The following is a 20741-nucleotide window of genomic DNA, read 5'->3' on the forward strand; positions in this document are numbered from 1 at the left end:
AGGGGAGGATGGACGATCTGAGAGCGAGGGTTCGATTCCAACAAGAAGTGAGAGACTGCAACATCTTGTGTTTTACGGAAACATGGCTGAAACCAGCGACTCCGGATCACAGCGTCTCTCCCTCGGACTCCTTCACAGTCTTCCAAGCGGTCATCATGACTGCAGTATACATCCCTCCACAAGCAAACACCGTCAGGGCCCTGGCGGAATTGGCGGAGAATCTCAACAAGCACCAGATTAAACACCCGGACGCAGCCATGATTGTAGCTGGTGATTTCAACCAGGCAAATTTGAAGAAAGTGATGCCGTCCTTTTTTCAACACATCGCCTGCTCCACCAGAGGAGGGAACACACTCGATCACTGCTACACCCCATTCAGAGCCGGCTACAAGGCTGTACCGGCTCCGCCGGTAGCGGGAGCTACTAGCACGTCGGATCACGACGCCATCTTGTTGGTCCCTGCTTACAAACAAAGATCACGTGACGCCGTCGTGTCACGTGAGACAAAAAAATGGGCCGACCAATCAGAGGCCACGCTTCAGGACGCTCTCGAGGATGTCGACTGGAATATGTTTCAAGGAAGCGCCAGTGACGTCAGCGAGTTCGCGGACAGCGTTGTTTGCTTCATCACAACACTGGCTGATAGTATTGTCCCTACTAAAAAGGTCCGGGTCTTCCCTAACCAGAAACCGTGGGTGGACGGTACTATCGGAGCAGCTCTGAAATCCCGCACCACTGCCTACAACCTGGGCAGAGAGTCGGGAAACATGGAGGAGTACAAGGCTACAGTCTATACTCTGCGCAAGGCTGTAAAACTTGCAAAACGGACATATGCTGATAAACTGGAGACACAAATGGCACAAAACAACACAAGGCTTATAAGATAAGATAACATAAGATAAGATATTCCTTTATTGATCCCCTTGGGGAAATTCAGGCATCATAGCAGCATGAGGGGGGGGGGGTACAGGTAGTAAAAACAACACAGGCAGTGTAAACAATTGGTCAATTTGGTCAATATAATTTACTATCTGACTAGCTGAAGAAAATATTCACATTCACAGTGTCACATAAGGTGCAGTATGCATAAGGTAGTGTTATAATTTACTATCTACCGAGTATACATTATTCACAGTATCACAGTATCCACTGAAATATACATTATTCACAGTATCACAGTATATGGCGGGGACTGAGGACAATAACTGACTACAAAGTCAGCGCCCCCTCAATGGGGAGCGACGACGCCTCTCGTGGACAAACTCAACTCTTTCTACGCTCTGTTTGGTGTAGACAGTGGCGCCGCTAGCTCAACGGCTAGTGACGGCACTGGCGCGCCGGCTGTTGTGGAGGGGGGGGGGGGGGGGGGGGCAACCGCGGGGGGGTGGGGACGCTCTCTCATTGACGGAACACAGTGTGAGAAGAGCATTTATGCAGGTGAACACCAGAAAAGCTGCTGGCCCAGATGGTATAACAGGACGCATACTTAAGTCCTGTGCCAACCAGCTAGCCCCTGTGTTCACTGCCATATTTAATCAATCCCTGGCGGAGTCGGTGGTCCCTGCCTGCTTCAAGATGTCTACCATCATCCCTGTACCGAAGAAACCCTCCCCAACATGTCTCAATGACTACAGACCGGTGGCACTCACCTCTGTGGCCATGAAATGTTTTGAGAGGCTGGTCAAGGATCACATTTGTGCCTCCCTCCCCAGTGATATGGACCCTATGCAATTTGCATACAGGCCAAACGGGTCCACTGACGATGCAGTCTCCCAAGTACTGCACAGCACCCTCTCTCACCTTGACCGCCAGAAGGGGGGCTATGTGAGACTGTTGTTCATTGACTACAGCTCAGCGTTCAACACCATAGTCCCCACCAGACTGATGGACAAGCTGATCGAGCTGGGTCTGAGCTCCGCTCTGAGCGCCTGGGTACTGGACTTTCTGAGTGAAAGACCCCAGGCGGTCAGGGTGGGGGGTCAGACCTCCAACACCATCACCCTGAGCATCGGGTCCCCCACAGGGCTGTGTTCTGAGCCCCCTGCTGTACTCACTTTACACACACGACTGTGTGGCCAAGTTCAGCTCCAACTCCATAGTGAAGTTTGCGGACGACACGGTGGTGGTGGGGCTGATCTCGGACAATGACGAGAAAGCCTACCGGGAGGAGGTTGAGGTACTGGAATGCTGGTGCCAGGACAACAGCCTGCTCCTGAACATTGGTAAAACCAAGGAGCTGATCATGGATTTTAGGAGGAGACAGCAGGAGACACGCACACCACTGAGGATAAACGGGGCTACCGTGGACAGGGAGAGCAGCTTCAAGTACCTGGGGGTCCACATCTCAGAGGACCTGACATGGACAACACACATAGACTCAGTCGTAAAAAAGGCGAAGCAGTGCCTCTACCACCTTAGACAGTTAAGGAAGTTCACAGTATCTGGGAAGATACTAGAGTCCTTCTACTCCGGAGCTGTAGAGAGCATCTTGACTGGAAACATCACTGCCTGGTATGGCAACAGCACGGCACAGGACAAGAAGGCCCTACAGAGAGTGGTACGCTCAGCCGAGCGCACCACGGGTATTGCACTACCAAACACTGAACTCTCCACGCACAAGCACACATGAGCACACACACAACACACACACTGTACACGCTCACACACTAGCAGCCACTTTAACATGAGCACACACACACTCATGCTGCACACGCTCACACTACGGACACTTTACAGAAGGAAAGATCACTTTAAGAATGTACAGATACCGATATGCCTACTTTGTTTACTTGTTATTGCACTATGTCGCTCTATTGGTTGGACTCTTGTATTATATTATTACTTGTATTATGCACATCGTTGCGGGCGAGACCCCCCGCATTTCACTGTATACCTGTATGCCGTGACAAATAAAACTCTTGTATCTAATATGTGATGAAATGTTTGTTTTTAATAGCTAATGAAAGCTATTGTTGAAATGCTCGTTTCCACTTGCACATCAGTGAAGAGATGGGCACAAATGATGCTTACTTAGCTGTTATTATGAGATTTAAAACGAATAATACTTTCTCTGTCGTCCCGCAGAAAGCCAGAGAGGAGGTCTTTCAGAGCGTACACTGCTGTATTGTACATCGACCCACGCATGAGGATCTTCATCCAGGGACACAAAGTCAGGACCAAGAGACTGTCCTGCTGCCTTTATAAACCCAGGTAACACACACTTCTATAAGGGACCGACCTGCTGCCTTTATAAACCCAGGTAACACACACCTCTATAAGGGACAAGGGACTGTCATGCTGCCTTTATAAACCCAGGTGACGCACACATCTATAAGGGACAAGCCAGTGAAGCGTTTGGGTAGGTCGTATAATGGGGAGTTGACTGGCGGTAAATGGAGAAACCTAGGAAAGATGTTGTAGGGGGGATAGGTACGATAGAGAAGGCAGGGCTCCCAGGAAAGTTGGAAGTTATGGTTTTTGCAGTTTGGCTTATTCCCTACGTTGATGTGGCCATTGTCAGTGTATGAAATGCCAATATCAAAGGTGGAAAGGCTTGAGAGATTGGTATATTTGTCTATGAACCTCTAAACAGATTTGCGTAACGTGGCCAGACTTTGTGGAACGCTTGATCGTGGACATACACACACATAGCCATGCCCCCTTACATACGCAGTTGCAGATATTGGAATTTTGTTTATTTAAAATCAACACTTAACACTTTCCCTGCCACGCTATTTGAGCATCTTATACCATTCTCTGCCAGCACTGTAAGTCTATGGAGATGTTCACCTTCTTTGCAGGGCTATAACTTTTTAAATTGTATTGCTAAATTGACATTACTATGGCCCATTCAACATCGATTATCTATCGTTCAGGATGTAGGAACGTTTTACTTTTTTATGCATACATTCATACGAAAATACCGTCTAGAATATAAATATGTTTTTATCGTTTTCTGCAGTAATTCCTAGAACGTGAGATATAGGCATAAATGCATATATAGATTATCAAATGCCGTTTGTTGCCGATCCACGTTATATTAAAAATGTCAACTGTACATGATCCTAAACGTTATGACTGATCATGCGCGGATGAACGGAGGGGGGGGGGGGTCGTTTATAATTCCGTGATCGTCGTTAAATGCTTTATGTAGTATGGGTGATATATGGATCAGAGCGGTTTGCATGGATAATAATAAACAAACAGGCTGAAAGTAACGCCAGCCTCCTCTTACTGTTGGGCGATGAGACTGGAGCAAAAATATCCCACTTATTTGACGCCGATCGCCTAAATCCATTTCCGGTTTGTATAATCATAATACACGGCCAAATCGTATCTATTATTGCGTTATGGCAGCGATCGCTACACATGGACGTGTGTCTACAGTCTCACAATATGCGAGTGGCCGGACGTATTTCGGAGACTCACAGAGATCCAACCGTCCATTTCCGGTTTGGCAACTCGCCGATCATCCACCAGGGGGCAGTATTGAAGCGTTGCAGAGTTGTGCCGGCTCACACAGCATCAGACCAGGCTCTGTGAGGGAAATATGAATACCATAGCGAAAAAATGAAATATGATCAAAATAACGTTGTACGCCGTGGATTGGCAGAATTAGCATGAACTTGAAACACGTCGTACAACGTGAATGGATGTGTTAATAGGTCCACGGAGAGAGAACCGTGTATAATCTAAAACTATCCTTTTCCAATTCTACGTTTCCTTGTGTTTTGTCCACAGGGTTTATAAGTACTCATCAACCCGTTTCAAAACTCGGGCTGAGCAGGAAGTGAAGAAGGCAGACCACCTTGCCAAGATTGGTGAGTCCACCCTGATTATACCCATCCGCTGTTTCATCTTGCAGCTCTTTTTGATTAGCAACCTCAATAAAAAAAAATTATTGGCTTTTGTTTTATTTATTTATATCATTTTGCAACATTATTTTCTTGTTTTTACATTTTAAAAACACTCATCGTCCCCCTCCTTCAATTTACTTATCTCAAGCCAACTTTGTCTGTCAGAAGCAACAGTTGTGATTGGAGGATCAAGAAAAGAGGGCTGGGCTTTAGTAAATTTCGATTCCAACCACACCCCACCCAGGGTTTCCGTTAGAAAAAATTGTTGCCGGCCTCAGTGTCCGGTAGATTTCAATCTACCGGTCAAATGAGAGAAATTCCGGTCAGCGTTTATTGAGCTTAAAAACAATTGATAGGCAAAAGAATGACAACAAAACAAAAGAATGACATCATCAAGGCATGTAGATTTATAATATTTTTACTTAAAACTAGGCTACTTTTGCGTATAGTCATTATATTCCAAATAAAATAAGTCCCGAGACTCCGTGCTGCTGCCGACTTTAAATCAAATAGGTGTCTGTGGGCAGTCGCCCGACATTAATAAACAGCAGTCTGTTATAATCAAATTTTTATGAGCTAACGAATTCCGTTATATTGGACATTTGTATTAATTATATCAAGCGAAGAACTGAGAAATTTGGCAGAGAGAGACGGCAACATTATCGTGGGTTTGCGTGACGACTCTCTCTCTCTCCACCTCCCAATGACTTATTTGCGAGAGTATGTCGATGCAGAGCAGCAGATTCAGCTGTTTTCTGGCTCTTTTCTGGCTCTATCTGGAGACCGCTTAGCAGCGCCCCCCACCCAACAGCTGAATTGCCAATGGCTGAATTGGAGTACTGCACTGTGCCGCTGCTGCTCCAGCTCTGCAGCTGCACATGCAGTCGCAGACCCAGCACTAAGCTCTCGCTGACAACGTCGTTGTCATTATTAGAAGCAACGATGAAACAAATGTAATGATTGTTTCGTTCATCGCATAGGCTATTTAATTTTAGCCTATTTTAATACAATTCAAATAATCAAATTGTGCTTAGAGGGAATTATTTTCACCGGACATTAAGACCTGAGAGATTAAATATGTCGGACTTCAACAGATTTTGCCGGTCAAATACCGGTAATTACCGGCTAACGGAAACGCTGATCCCACCTCATCCTCGACAAAGTGTTGGCAGAGGTGTGAGTTACACTCCGTTGTGTGTGTGTGTGTGTGTGTGTGTGTCATTTTTAGCGGAGGAAAAGGCTCGTGAGGCAGAGAGCAAGAGTTTGGCTCTGGAAGTCAAACTAGGAGATGACCTGTCTAAGGAAGCACGGGTAAGAACTCCAACGCAAGTTCTCCGACTAGTTTTTAGTGCAGCACTCCTGTCTCGCAGAACCACGTCTGGTGTGAAAAGCTCTCTTTAAGTGTGGCTCCACTCACCGTTCCAGTCTCTCCCCTCTCCTGCCCCCCACCCCTCTCCTGCCCCCTCCCCTCTCCTGCCCCCCAGGCAACGCTGAGGAAGACTCAGGACGCGGCCATGATGATGCGACGGGACGCCGACATGAAGAAAAAGATCCAGGAAACTAAACAGAGGTACGCTGAAATGGCCAAAGCTTACTTTTTGTTCCTAAACACTAGATACAATAGTTCTGCTTGCAAACAAAAACAATTGCTTGTCCTTCTGTGAGCTACGATTGTGCTATTGTACTATATTTAATTTCCCTCATTTACAGTCGAGTGTACATACAGAAATAAGCAACCAAAAAAAACAGCATAAAATCATAACATCCTGACTGGCAACATCACCTCCTGGTTTGGGAATAGCACTGCACAAGACCGTAGCGGACTACAAAGAGTGACACGTTCAGCCGAACGCACAATTGGAGGGGGGCTTCCCACCCTCCAGAACATTTACAACAAGCGGTGCAGGGGGAAGGCTAAGAGAATCATCAAGGACTCCAGCCACCCGAACAACTGCCTCTTTGAACTGCTGCGGTCAGGCTAGCGATACCGGAGTCTTAAGGCGAGCACAGAAAGACTCAGAAGAAGCTTCTATCCCCAGGCCATCAGGCTGCTAAACGAACAATAAACACTATGCAACAACCATCAAATGCACACAGCACACACACACACGCACACACTCACTTAAACAAACAACACACTGCAGCACCCACTCTCCACAATTTAGATCACACAAACACACTTTATATTTATTGATAAAGGATTTGCACTACAACTCGTACACCTACTGTAAATTGTACCTAAATTGCACCTCATCCCATTTCTGCCTTGCACTATATAGTATTGTATATTAGTACACTGCATAGTATTGTATATTATATGGTAACTCAGTTACGTCTATTCTGCATCGAACATTGTACATATGTCTATACTGAACACTGACCTCATTTTTTTTACTTCTAATTTACATGCTATACTATGTTATTTTATTTCATACTTATCTTGTCTTGCACAGTCTCTGGAGCGTAACAGTAAGAAGCATTTTGTATAAAAGTATTCTGTACTTCTGTATGACAACTATTAAAGAAACTTGAAACTTAACAATAAGACAACAGGGCGAGCCAAAAGTAAGGATAACAAATCAATTAACTTGATTGACAAAGGTTGGAAATCAAGGTTTTTAATTCTGCAACAGCGGGGAGAATCTCGAGCTTTAATGACTGTTGGAGTTCATTCCATGAGCTAGGGGCATCATAGCAAAATGCAGATTTACCCTGTTCTGAGCAAACTCAAGGGACTAGTCACTAGAACGGGCATTGTTGCGCCTCCATCAGAGAGGACCAACCAACCTTCTCATGAAGACACAGTGATGTCATATCCATCATTAGTGATGAATCTATATTATATAATAATATAATGTTCTATGGAACCGAGTCTGGGTTTGCTGTTGAAACTCTTAAGTTGTCTCTGCACCAGTTTTGCAGAGACAAATTCTTGAACATTTATCCTACTTGTTGTTATTATAGGCAAATAAATAGTTTCTCATTTTGATCGACACATGACAGGAACATCTCCTTGACTCTCTGTTGTCCCCATTTCTCTCTCCTCAGAGCCTTGAAGGAGCCCAAGGAGCTCAGTTTTATCTTTGGCGTGAACATCGAACAGAGGGAACTTGATGGAATGTTTGTGTACAACTGCTCACGTCTGATCAAGATGTACGAGAAGACAGGACCTCAGCTGGATGGAGGCATGTGAGTGACATGGATAGTGTGTTATGTATATAATCTAGGCTCGAAATTACTGCATGGTTCATGCATCGTTGATAGGGGTCATTTCCCAGAAGACTATTGATCTGTATTGGCAATTCTTAAATGAATGCTTGACCTGAAACCTTGTTGAGTCTCTTTCACCTCTGTGTCGGCACACTGCTCTTGATACAAACTACCTGAGGGCTTATAGATTGGTGTCCCAACTACTTGAGGAACTGGTCTGCTCACATATGACAGTGTGTGCATTGTGTAAGTATGTGTACACCACCACCACGATGGATTTGAAATGAAACAAGATGTGCTTTAAGTGCAGTACATCCAAATCAGGTGAATGGTGTAGGAATTACAGTAGGGAACAATTTCTATATGTGCCTCCTCCTTTTTAAGGGACCAAAAGTAATTGGACCAATTGGCTCTTCCATGGCCAGGTGTGTTGTTCCCTCATTATTTGATTTACAAGGAGCAGATGAAAGGTCTAGAGCAGGGGTAGGCAACCCTAGGCACGCGTGCCTGCATAGGCACAGGGGGCAGCAGTATAATTTTTTTTTTTTTTTTTTTTGGTTTGAAATATTATAGTGAAATATTTTGCACTGTTGTCGCATTTATCTTGTTGAAATCCTCCCACAGGTTCTTTTTACTGCCACATATTTAATTGAGACCCTTTATTTGTTTATTATTTCAATTTAGCTGGAAATACATTGCTACATCATTCAGTAACATTTGCAGAGCCTTATAACAAAAACATTATTACGGTCACCATTGTGACCAGTGGGATTAATCAACATTGCACATGTTAAAAGCAATTTTTTTTTACTCAAAATGTGAGTATTACCAAGTCAACTTGTGTTCTTAAAACAATGACAATAAACATAGTTTTATTAGGTTGAAATAATGTGGTTGTGTACTTCTGTTAACTTATTATGGATTGAAAACTGAAAACCGTAATGCACAGTAACTGAACTCAATATTTGTAAGTTCTGGTAACTTATTATTATTATTTTTTTTTTACAGTGTAGTCTTGCGATCAATCAAAACTTATTTACACGATATACCTCACATTCACCCTCCATTCACATCCTGGTGTTCTCCTGGTGTTCTCCATTAGGCCTGTAGGTGGAGCTATGACGGCACACGTACAGTACACACACCGATGGTGTGTGATGTGTCCAAAAATGAATGGGCAAATGTGAGTGAAATGGTCGCACTGTATGCAGCTGTTGTCTGCATTGCATTCCCCCCCCCCAACTCAGATTTAGGGTTGTTACAACCATCATAATAGTATTGTTAATAATAACAATAATGATGTAATAATGTAAAAATGATTATAAAAAAGACCTGATTATGAGAAAAAAATTTTACGATGCATGGAATATTGTTGAGGCACACTAGTTACAACTATATTTCAAACAGGCACTCCATGTCAAAAAGGTTGCTGACCCCTGGTCTAGAGTTCACTTCAAGTCTGGTTTGTATTTGCATTTGGAATCTGTTGCTGTTAATTCTCAATATGAGGTCCAAAGAGCTGTCATTATCAGTGAAGCAAGCCACCATTAGGCTGAACCAAACAAACCCATCAGAGAGATGGAAGAAAGCCAAAAAGCCTGTACAGTTCTGGAACAACATCATATGGACAGATGAGACTAGGGATGCACCGAATGGGAAATTCTTGGCCGAAACCGATACCGAAAATAGGAAACAGTTGGCCGAAAGCCGAAAGGCCGAAAATGATTCATAGAATAGATTTTTTTTTACCAATGTTCAGCTACCTGATTATGGAAAAATATATGATTATGGCAAAACTTAACTTAAATAATAAATAATCACTATTATGGGTCTTTTTGTATCACAAACGGTACTGTATTTGCAAATCTGGTATGTCATAAATGTCTAGATGTAGCAGTACTGTCTATCTGTATGTCATGTATGTCATATATGTCCTGATGAATTGAAAATGGGGGACCCTGATGTAAACAAGACAAAAGTCTTTCTCTGGTCTGCATCCCCTTAACAATTGTGTGTATTGAGCTGTACTGTATTGTACCCATTCTACAATCTGTTAATAAAGTTTTCAATCAATCAGAGAGAGAGAGGCGGACATCTGGATACTGAGCGCACCTTTCTAGTCCCCAGATGACTTTGGCACAGTAGACGCGCGACAGACAGACAGCGTCAATGTGAGAAACACAATCCCTCCCCCTCTCGCTCTGAATAATATGCATATTGTATCACTCAGTGATTAACCGCAACGGGCATATAGTAAATAAGGATAAAGTATGTTAAAGACTCATTTATTGGACTCGTTGCGCGCGGAGTTTACATAGAAACAGCGCGACTCCCGAGGAGATGCATTGCTCCCGAGTCCCAAGAGGAGGACGCAGGACTGAAGAGCTCACAGCGCGCATGTAATGAATCCGCGTTTTGATGACATCATCACAACAACACGCGTTAGGTTACAGGTTGCTTCTGTTTCGGTGATATATTTTCGGTGAAAAAACTCTTTCCGCCAAAAGCCGAAAGGCAATTTTCGGCCGAAAACTTTCGGTGGCCGAATTTTCGGTGCATCCCTAGATAAGACAAACATCAACTTGTACCAGAATGATGGGAAGAGAGTAGGATCGCATTTTATTTGCTCCCGATCCGATTCCGATCATGTGATTGAGTATCTGCCGATACCGATCTTTCCCGATCCGATCTTTCACATTAGTAACCAATTTGACACAGAAACTGGCGAAGCGAGACAAGCCCCTCTTCTGTTGCCTCAATAGCCCCGCCTCGAGCGAGAAAAATTCAAATTTTCAATCTGTTTGCACATTAGTATACATTCAGCGTTCGACTTACGTAATGATTTGCTACATTTTGGTCTGAAACGCCAATGATAATCCTCACAAAGCGAATAACGACATAGCTCCGCGGTTAACAACAGCTGAACAGGGGCAGGTGGCGCACGGAGATTACGTTCGTCACCAACACCGGGAGACACTAGGATTCGCCTGTTCGAATCCAGCTCCCGGCGTTGCTATCAGCTTGGCTGTCCTCTCACGCTGATACAATTGGCTGTATCAGGGGGTGGGAAGCTGAAGGGTGGGTCCTGGGCGTTGTGGACAGCGACCCCTACAGTTCGGTCGGGGCGCCTGCTCAGCGAGGGTTGGATCTGAGGAGAGATAGTGTGGCCTCCCACACGCTACACTCTCCCCGGTGAGAACCTGCGCGGCCAGGTTGGCCTGCCCCAGGCTGCACATGCGTCGGAGGAAAGCATGCGACAGTCTCCGGTCTCCCGGACCAACAGTAGGGGAAAGTACGCAACAACCAGGAAGGGTGGGATGGGAGAAAAATCGGGAAAAAGGAGGGGAAGAAAGATAATAAAAAAAACAAAACAACAACAGCTGAACAGCAACAATTTAATGCCCCCACACTGCAGACAGACTAAAACATGAATGTCATCATGACACAAAAGCATACCGAAAACACTCATAAACCAGCAGCCAATTAATTTGAGTAAATCAGGACTCACCACGTCACGTCAGCAACAAAAACCTCTTGCGTTGAACAACGTTAACAAAACTTCGCCAACCGGCTAAATCCAAGAACAACAAAAAACGTTCGCCAACCGGCTAAATCAAAGAACAAACAACAAACGAACCACTCCGGTCTGCTGTTCATTCGCGGGCGCTGTGGATGAAAATAATTGCATCCACCGTTGATGGCTTCAGCGCTGTTCCCCTCTCCTCGAGCGTTCTCCCTGCGGTCAAAATGCTTCCAAAATGCAGCTTTCCCAGACGCATTGGGAACTTTTCAAAAGCTCTCCCTTTACTATTTTATCTGTCTGTTAGCTTATCCATCTTGACTCAGACATGAGGCTCTTACTCTCTGATCTGATGACGGCTCTACGTTACGTTACGGTGCTAAAAAGAAAGTGAAAGCAGCCGTTTGTTTTGGCAAATTCTTCTGCTCTGTGCGACAATAAATAAATGAATTATATGTAATTTAAAACCAAAACTAAGGCCTCAGTATGAGTACGTGAACATGGTCATGTTTTGTTGAATAAAATTAAATAAAATTTAAAAAAGATTGTTACTCCCGATTTTGTTTTCCCGATCCTCTGAAAATCATGTGATTGACCCCCGATCACGTGATCGGATCGGGACATCCCTGGGAGTATGGAGAAGGAAAGGAACTGCTTGTGATCCAAAGCATACTAGCTCATCAGTGAAGCATGGTGCTGGTAGTGTTATGGCATGCAGGGTTAGAAGAAAAAAACCCAGGGCTTTTTTTGCCCCCCTTAATTGATTTTCGGGGGCTTTTTTTTATTTATTTCTGGGGCACAGAATTCTTATGATAAATTAACACTTTTTTTTACAGTCTTCGTCCCCATGTTTGATAACGTAATGTTAATGTCTCCATATATAGGGCTCTACGCTAACCTTTTTCCCAAGGAGCACATGTCCTCCTAAATAAAACTTAAATAAATAGAATTTAATGGACGTCCTACCTAGAATCAACGTCTTCAGCTCAATGCTACCGTTACCCCCTCCAAAGGGTTACTGGAAAGAATTACACTCCTCCACATACAAATTTATTTGGAATAACAAACCACCACGTATAAAAAGATCCACCGCACAGAGAAACAAAGCAGACGGAGGTATGGCATTTCCAGATTTCTACCACTACTTTAAGGCGTACACTTTAAGACCACTAACAACATGGTTTGATCCCCAAGCATTAGTATCCTGGAGAAATTTAGAAGAAAATATAGTAGCTCCACATAGGCTGAAGGGCATAGTATACACCAAATTATCAATTAAGCAATGCGACCGGAAATTTGGCCCCATAATCACTCATGCGATCCGGATATGGCGTGAAACACAAAATTTCTACCCCACATAAATGGCATAATCATACTTATTCAATAACAATGCACTCTTGATTGGAAAACAACCTATAAGATTCCCTAGATGGGAAAAGCAAGGCATACACTCATTAGGAGACGTTTTCAACAAACAGGGTTTTTGTAGTTTCAATGAAATACGCAAACAATTTTATCTCACCAAGTCCACATATTATTTTTACGCACAGTTATTGGCATGTTTGAAGGCTCACGGTGTTCCATTAAGGATACCAATTGTACACCACAGATACCACAAATTTTTCTATGAAAGAGAGACATCGAGAGGTTTTGTATCAGATCTTTATCATCAATTACTAACGGCCTCGTATGAAACCCTCCATCTAGACTCAGTCTGGAGGAGGGATATACCAGACCTGGAGACAGACTTTGACTGGCAAGAGGCCTGGGCAAATGTACGACTTGCATCAAGGAACCCGGACCATCAACAAATCAATCTTAACTATATTCACACTTCACAGGACATACTTAACTCCTATAAGACTGAACTAAATGGGTCTTAAACAAGACTCCAAATGCTCCCTATGTACAAATGGGGACGAAGGGACATTTATGCACATGTACTGGGACTGCCCACCAGTTAAGATATTTTGGAAAGGAAGTGACCCAGCAATTAGCAAATCTCTTAACTCTGGATATACCTGTACACCCCTCTGTATTACTGCTGAATGATGTCTTTGAGCATGCAGTACCTCCACAGCTAAAGAGATTGGTTTTATCCGGTATCACAGTGGCTAAAAAGCTGATAGCATCACGATGGTTTCAACCGGAAAAAATGTGCCGGAAGGTCTGGACTCTTGCATATCTCGATGTGATTTATCAAGAAATATCTACAGCAAGAATTTTGGGTCTCAATGAATCCAAAATGACAATGTGGTTAGAAGTGGTGGAGACTATAAAAGCTAGCATATAATGGTAGTGTCTGGTTAGGAACAAGTTATAATGGTTGGATTATCCAATGGGGGGTCCGGGAGGGGGGGGGTACGAGCTAGAGCATATGTGTGTAGGTTTTTAGATAACGGGTATTAGGGGTATATCCTGTATAAGACATTTGACTAAATGGTAATTTCATTGGATATGCACTGTTAATTAATGCTTGTATATCTTATCGTGTGTTGTCATGTTTGTTTATATGTTTGTTAAAAAAATAAAAATAAAATAAAAAATTTAGGAGCTAGGAGCACAGTGAACATTTTTCAAGTAACAAGAGTTTATTAACAAACTATTTATTACATGCATATTATACTGTGCCTGTCCATCAATGTGAGAGACACACACACAGATAGACACAGATATTCTCAGCCCCCGTTTCCTCTGAGCGTTCCCAGTGATGGCTTACTATGTGTGTGTGCAAACAGGAACGGGACACACATCTGTGCAATAGCACACACCCATCACACCACCAAAGTCACTGGCTGGCCCACAGACAGTGTGCGTGTATGTGCGTGTGCTAACTTCGCTAACGTTATCCGCCTCAGTAACATTAGCTGCCTCGCCGGATTCCTCTTTCTCCTCGTCTCTCTTTTGCTCAAAATAAAAATGAATGGGCTTCATAGCTGGCTGAATCTTTAGCGTTGTCTGATTCTGAATGTATAACTTGGTGACTTTCTGTTCCAGCGCGTACTGTGTTTATCGTTTCATTTCTCTCGTGAAACCAGCCGCGTCACCGCAGGAAACTCGACTGTGATTGGACGTTTATGCGCCTTGTGGAATGTGGGACTTGTAGTTTCTGAACTATTATAAGCGGAGCTTGTAATCTTCACTCGCACACTGCGAGTAAATGATTTTTCCGGTTCGCGCACACACATATTATTAGGGGCAAATACGAGTGAAATGCTCGCACTGTAGAGCATATATATAATAATTAGTAAACTGTCTGGGGCTTTTCTTGCCCCCCTTAACTGATTTTCGAGGGCATTTGGTAAATTTGAGTGCATTTTGCCCCAAGCCCCCGTTAATTTCGAATCCTGATGACATGGGTATGTATGACTGCCAATGGAACAAAAGTAGCAAGTGTTGTGGGCAATATTATCTGGTCATATTCAGCCAAATGCTTCAGAACTCATTGGACGGCGCTCTACAGTGCAGATGGACAATGACCTGAAGCATACTGCGATAGCAACAAAAGAGTTAATTAAGGCAAAGACGTGGAATGTTATGCAATGGCCAAGTCAATTGAGCCATTGAGCGTGCATTTCACTTGCTGAATGGAAGATGCCCCAAGACCGTTGCAGTAGAGCATTGAGAGTCATTGACAGCAAAATATGTGCAACCTGAACCAAGTATTAAAACTAAGTGAAAATTTTATTTATGAATTGTTCATTTGTCCAATTACTTTTGGTCCCTTAAAAAGGGGGGTGCACTGCACGCGTAGAAACGTTGTAATTTCTACACTATTCACCTGATTTGTATGTAAATACCCTCAAATTAAAGCTGAAAGACTGCACTTAAAGCACATCGTCATTATTTAATTTCAGGTCCATTGTGGTGGTGTACAGAGCCTAAATTGTGTCAATGTCCAAATATTTATGGACCTGCCTGTGCCCTGTAGGTCAGTTGGTTCCATATCCCCTCCCCTTAAGTTGGTGCTAAGCTCTGGAACACGGCAACATTTTGGGAAATTAGCTTACTGTCTTCTCCAGAGAGCGACAAGAAGATAGATACCAGTTTCCTCTCTGTGCGTTCAGTAGAAAGCTATCTGGCTGCATGTTAGCCTAGCTTAGCACAATGAATGGAAGCGGACATGTGGCTGGTTAATCTTCGGGAGAGGTGTTAGTTGGACAATGCCTAGGCTAACTGGCCATGTCCGCTTCCATTCATTGTGCTAAGCTAGGCTAACATGCAGCCAGATAGCTTTCTACTGAACGCACAGAGAGGAAACTGGTATCTATCTTCTTGTCGCTCTCTGGAGAAGACGGTAAGCTAATTTCCCAAAATGTTGCCGTGTTCCAGAGCTTAGCACCAACTTAAGGGGAGGGGATATGGAACCAACTGACCTACAGGGCACAGGCAGGTCCATAAATATACCAGAGATGGTTGCAACGGTACCACCAAGACAAACCCCTGTACGCTGTACTGTATGTGATTAATGCAGAGCCATAATGATCGCGAATTCTGGAAGACTCATAATAACTCTCAACATTTTGTCTGAGGGAAGCAACAGCTGTGATTGGAGGATCAAGAAAAGATGGTTTGATGACTGCGTGGTTTGTGTGTTTCAGGGCGTGCGGAGGCGTAGTGGGAGTGGTGGATGTTCCATATCTGGTGCTAGAGCCCACTCACAACAAACAGGACTTTGCAGACGCTAAAGAGTATCGACATCTATTGAAATCCATGGGAGAGCATCTAGCTCAGTACTGGAAGGACAGTAATATTGGTGAGTATATACACTTAAAGGTGCTGTAAGTGAGTAACATGGGTCTCCCAGTCCCATGTTAGTGAATGAGAGGGAATCCAAGTTATTTTGGGTTCTTTATATTTTTAAGTCTTCAAGAAATCTTTCCAAGCCAAATTTTGCACTGTAGATTGTTTGACACATTTGCTTAAAACTTTATTTCTTATTTCTGTCTGACCATTTTTGCAGTGTGGAGTTCTCTCTCCTGATTGGATAAAATGGGAAGGGATACCAGATGTATTTTCTGTTCACTGCAGAGGGACTGGGGGACCATGTTACTGTCCAGACACACTATCAGTGATGGCTGTCAGATTGTAGAGCTATTATTTTAACATGTAGACCACTTATTTTAACAAACAAAGAAATACCACTTACAGCACTTTTTTTTTAAAATATCCCCTATTTGAATTCAGTAGGGACCTCCGACTGCTGAGGGGAGGGGGTGGGGCTTGCTTCATCACCTTAATCCTTAAACCAAACTGGTCATTTATTGTTCAGTAAATCAGGGTTTGCACAAGGTCCTTGAAGTGCTTAAAGTGCTTGATTTTTTTACACAAAGTCGAGGCCTGGAATCCTTAAACAGAACTTTTTTTAACAAGGTGCTTAAAAAGTCATTGAAATTCAAATCAACCATTCACATTGAAAGTTTTGTTCATCCATGATAAAATTGTTCTGAATCAAGAAATGTGTTTTCTTTTATTTAAAGTGTAACTAATTGTCGGAAATTGGTTTTAAGCCATACATATTGGATCCGATTTCTTTTTTAATAAAAAAAAAAAACAGCATTTAAAAGTGAATTGTATCCTTTTAAATGCCCTTTTTAAAATCAAAGAGTGCTTGTAAAAGTAGTTGAAAGTCCTTGAATTTAATTTTGCAATGTCTGGGAACCCTGGTAAGTTGATGATGTACCATGTTTATGTTTGGTACAGCTCAAAAAGGCATAGTGAAGTTCTGGGATGAGTTTGGGTATCTGTCTGCCAGCTGGTCGCAGCCCCCCTCGGTGGAGCAGAGATACAAGAGACGCCGCGCCATGGAGATACCCATCACCATCCAGTGTGGTGAGTCCTCAACACTCGACACGCGAGTGTGCAGTCTTTTTTCCATTCAGACTGATTTGACGCCCGTTCTCTGTGAATTTAACGCCCGCTTTCCTCGCTGCCTCTCCCTAGACAAGTGCTTAAAGTGGAGGACCTTGCCGTTCCAGATGGACGCAGTGGACAAGCGTTACCCAGACAGCTGGGTGTGTCTGATGAATCCCGACGGCACCCAGGACAGGTACAGTACAGCACACGCAGACCGCAGTTTGGAATAATTACTTTGCCAGACGATTTCATGTTTGCCAAGTCGCAATTCGAATGATTTATTGTTTAACCTTTATTTACCCAGGGTAGGTTCGCTGAGTACAGATGCTCTTTTTTAGCTACGCCCTGCTTCACATCCACACAGTTCCATTCATACCTGGGAGCTGCCCAGTACAACCACAGTCTGACACCATTGGCCACTGAGAAACTCCACTGGAGCAGTTGGGGGTTAAGTGCCTTGCTCAAGGGCACTTCAGCGGCAGATTTTTCCTGCCGGTCCCGGGCATCGAACCGGCGACCTTCCGGTCACAAACCCGCTTCTCTAACCATTAGGCCACCGCTGCCCCCAGATTCCTGTTATTATATGTATATATATTTTTTTTTTAATAATCTGTTCTGCTATAAATGTGTTGTTTTAGGTGTGATGCTCTTGAGCAGAAGCAGAACCTGCCAAGCGGAGTCCTCAAGAAAGACAAAGTGACTGCAGAGGACAAACAGAAAGACCTGACGGAGAAGATCAAACAGCAGCAGGAGAAGCTAGAAGCCCTACAGGTACACATCCGTGTTCCTCTCTCTCTTTCCATATGTCTCTCTTCCTCTCTCTCACTTGTATTTATTCATGTGCACATGCAACTTACAGAAGTATCCTTTTCATTTGACAGAAAACCGGCAGCATCAAATCTGCAGCAGATGTGAAGAAGCTACCACTCGAAGTCAGCCTGAGGCCATTGATGGAGGGCTCTCCTCAGGTACAAACGCACACCTAACTCACAACTGGACAGGGGTCGCATTTGCTGCTAACTCATTGGGCGCCACACCCTTTCCCCATCTGTACTCGATGGCACCAGCGTTATTGACCATTTTAGCCATGTTTGCAGACCCATCGTGTGTTCTGTATTATAGCTATGGAGACAATAGTATGGCTCATTTGACAAGCATTGTTCATAGTCCATCACTGATGTAGTTCATTTCTACATACTGTAGTTTGTGCGCTATTACACGCTAAACATCACCCCTTTCCAAAATAATCCAGTCTTTTTTCATAGATCGTGAGATATGACACGTTATATGCAATATGCCCAAATCGTTCTGGTTGATCGCCTGAAACCCCAAATACTTCCAAATAAAAGGTATATACCATGTACATATGCGTCTTCACAAAATCACCAATGGGGGCGGGGGTTGTTTTAACTAGAAACTGCGATCGTGTTTGTCAAGCATGTTTTACGTCCAGTAAAACACGACACTGATCGGTACAGAAGCATGTTTTACGTTAAAAGAAAATACCAGCAGATTGCCTAAAATAGTGTTTCCCCTAGGATTTTCAGGGGGGGTGGTAGGCCCCCAAAACTACTAGTGTTTTTGCGGGGCGTGCGTGTCACGGATACGTGGTGTCAACAGTGTCATCATAGACGCGCGGAGTAAGGCGGTTGTTAGTATCGGTGCATTTCTCGCTGCGCCGCGCCGGTCTAAACCACATTGCATGCGTGCACCACAAAGGATAATAGTGATGATCTAGCGTTGATTTCAGGAAGATCCGATAATCAGGCGAAAAATTACCGTGTTTATTGAATTACACAAAAACGCTGTTTTCGTGTCTTTTCCCTGGAATTGCTCAGAAGTGGCCGGACTATGTTCATATTCAAAACGGTATCAAACGGAAATGTACGGATGAAAAAATAATCAGTTTTTTGCACGTTGACCAGAAGTAGCTCAATGAGACTCTACAGCGTTATTAGACCCATAGCGATACTATAAAATATAGGTTTAGTTCTACAAACTACAACTACGTTTACATGGGTTTAACTCTTTCAGTGCCACGCCTGGTTTTCCGTTTTACCGCTTGAATGCCACCATCGGCGCCAATGTTAACGTTAATATCGCCTAATCTATGTTTTAAATTATGGCTATGTGTCTAATCTGCCCATCGCATTATCAAAGACTATTTTCCAGTCAGTGCTGTGAAGACAGATTGTTTTTTTATCGCGTCGTTTCCATTTCAGAGCAGTTAGAAAAGCCCCCGTTTTGATATAAAAAACAGCTCATTCTGGAGCATTCTATGAAAATCGTCTTTTAGTGGAATATTCCACAACGTTGATATTCGTCGGCCTTTTTATGAATCGTTTTCAAATAAACGCTAGATGATCAATATTATACGTGCACGCAAGCACATTACGGCCGCGCACTGATAATCGCTCCGTTGATTACCTCACGGAGTTTTACAGTGAAACCGAAAGAAGACATTTCACAAAACAGCTTTTTTTTTTTTTTATCAAATTTTTTTTTTATTATTAATTACATGAAACAGGACAACACAATAACCACAGTAACAAAAAACATAACTTCACAGGAGAATAACAACAATAATACAGAATAATAAATTATAAGACAAAAAGAAAAAGAAACAGCGTCCAACCTATCAAATATAGGTGGCTACTTCAATAACAAAAAGGGGTCTTCAAGACATGGCAACCTTTCCCCACCTTTACAAAGTGGAGTGACTTAAAAGATTGTTTATGAGAGTGTTGTCGCAGATTTACTGTAGATAGCCTAGGTCCCTTACACATGTTCAAGACTGCCAAACTCGCAGACGGTAAAGTGTAAGAAGAAAGAAATTCCTCTTCCAAGTTGGTTGACAGGTCAATCAGTCTGCCAATATTAGTCCCTTGGGGAGATGGCATGTGAATTGACATATAGCGCAGAATAGCTAAATACCAACCCCCCCTAAAATCCCCCCAGCCAAAGTTAAGAAGGACAAGACAAAAACCAAGACAGACAAGACATTTCCTCCTCCCCCTCCCCAGAGACCGCCGGACCCCCCCGATCAAGCGCCCCAACCCCGCTCAGCCGCACACGGCGGTCTTTACCTTCTCAGCTGCTGTGAACCACAGGTCAATGCCAGCCTGCCCTACCCCAATCACCCGAGCCGTGGATATCTCAAGATAAATCACATCCAATAGAGTTAGGGACCAGTTGATCATTGTCAGCTTCTCAGGCTCCTTCCATCTCATTGCTATAAGCTTCTTCGCTGCTGTGACGCCCGCTAGGACAACCCTTTTCAGTTGTACGGACGCGGGTAG

At 43.6% G+C, this 20741-nt stretch overlaps 1 protein-coding gene across 7 annotated transcripts in view; it reads left to right on the top strand.

The window, feature by feature from the left end:
- The window catches only part of morc2 (MORC family CW-type zinc finger 2), a 79728-nt gene that overhangs the window by 23273 nt on the left and 35714 nt on the right, over nucleotides 1-20741 (top strand). For all 7 annotated transcript variants that reach the window (XM_084323585.1, XM_084323583.1, XM_084323587.1 and 4 more), the window contains exons 10-19: nucleotides 3085-3210; nucleotides 4741-4820; nucleotides 6085-6167; nucleotides 6341-6426; nucleotides 7905-8045; nucleotides 16188-16342; nucleotides 17290-17418; nucleotides 17530-17635; nucleotides 18081-18213; nucleotides 18324-18410. In XM_084323585.1, the coding sequence (XP_084179711.1) occupies nucleotides 3085-3210; nucleotides 4741-4820; nucleotides 6085-6167; nucleotides 6341-6426; nucleotides 7905-8045; nucleotides 16188-16342; nucleotides 17290-17418; nucleotides 17530-17635; nucleotides 18081-18213; nucleotides 18324-18410 (1126 nt within the window). The remainder of the gene's footprint in view (nucleotides 1-3084; nucleotides 3211-4740; nucleotides 4821-6084; nucleotides 6168-6340; nucleotides 6427-7904; nucleotides 8046-16187; nucleotides 16343-17289; nucleotides 17419-17529; nucleotides 17636-18080; nucleotides 18214-18323; nucleotides 18411-20741) is intronic.

The sequence above is a fragment of the Notolepis coatsorum genome, assembly GCF_963971535.1.
Source record: "Notolepis coatsorum genome assembly, chromosome: 10".
NCBI lineage: Eukaryota > Metazoa > Chordata > Actinopteri > Aulopiformes > Paralepididae > Notolepis > Notolepis coatsorum.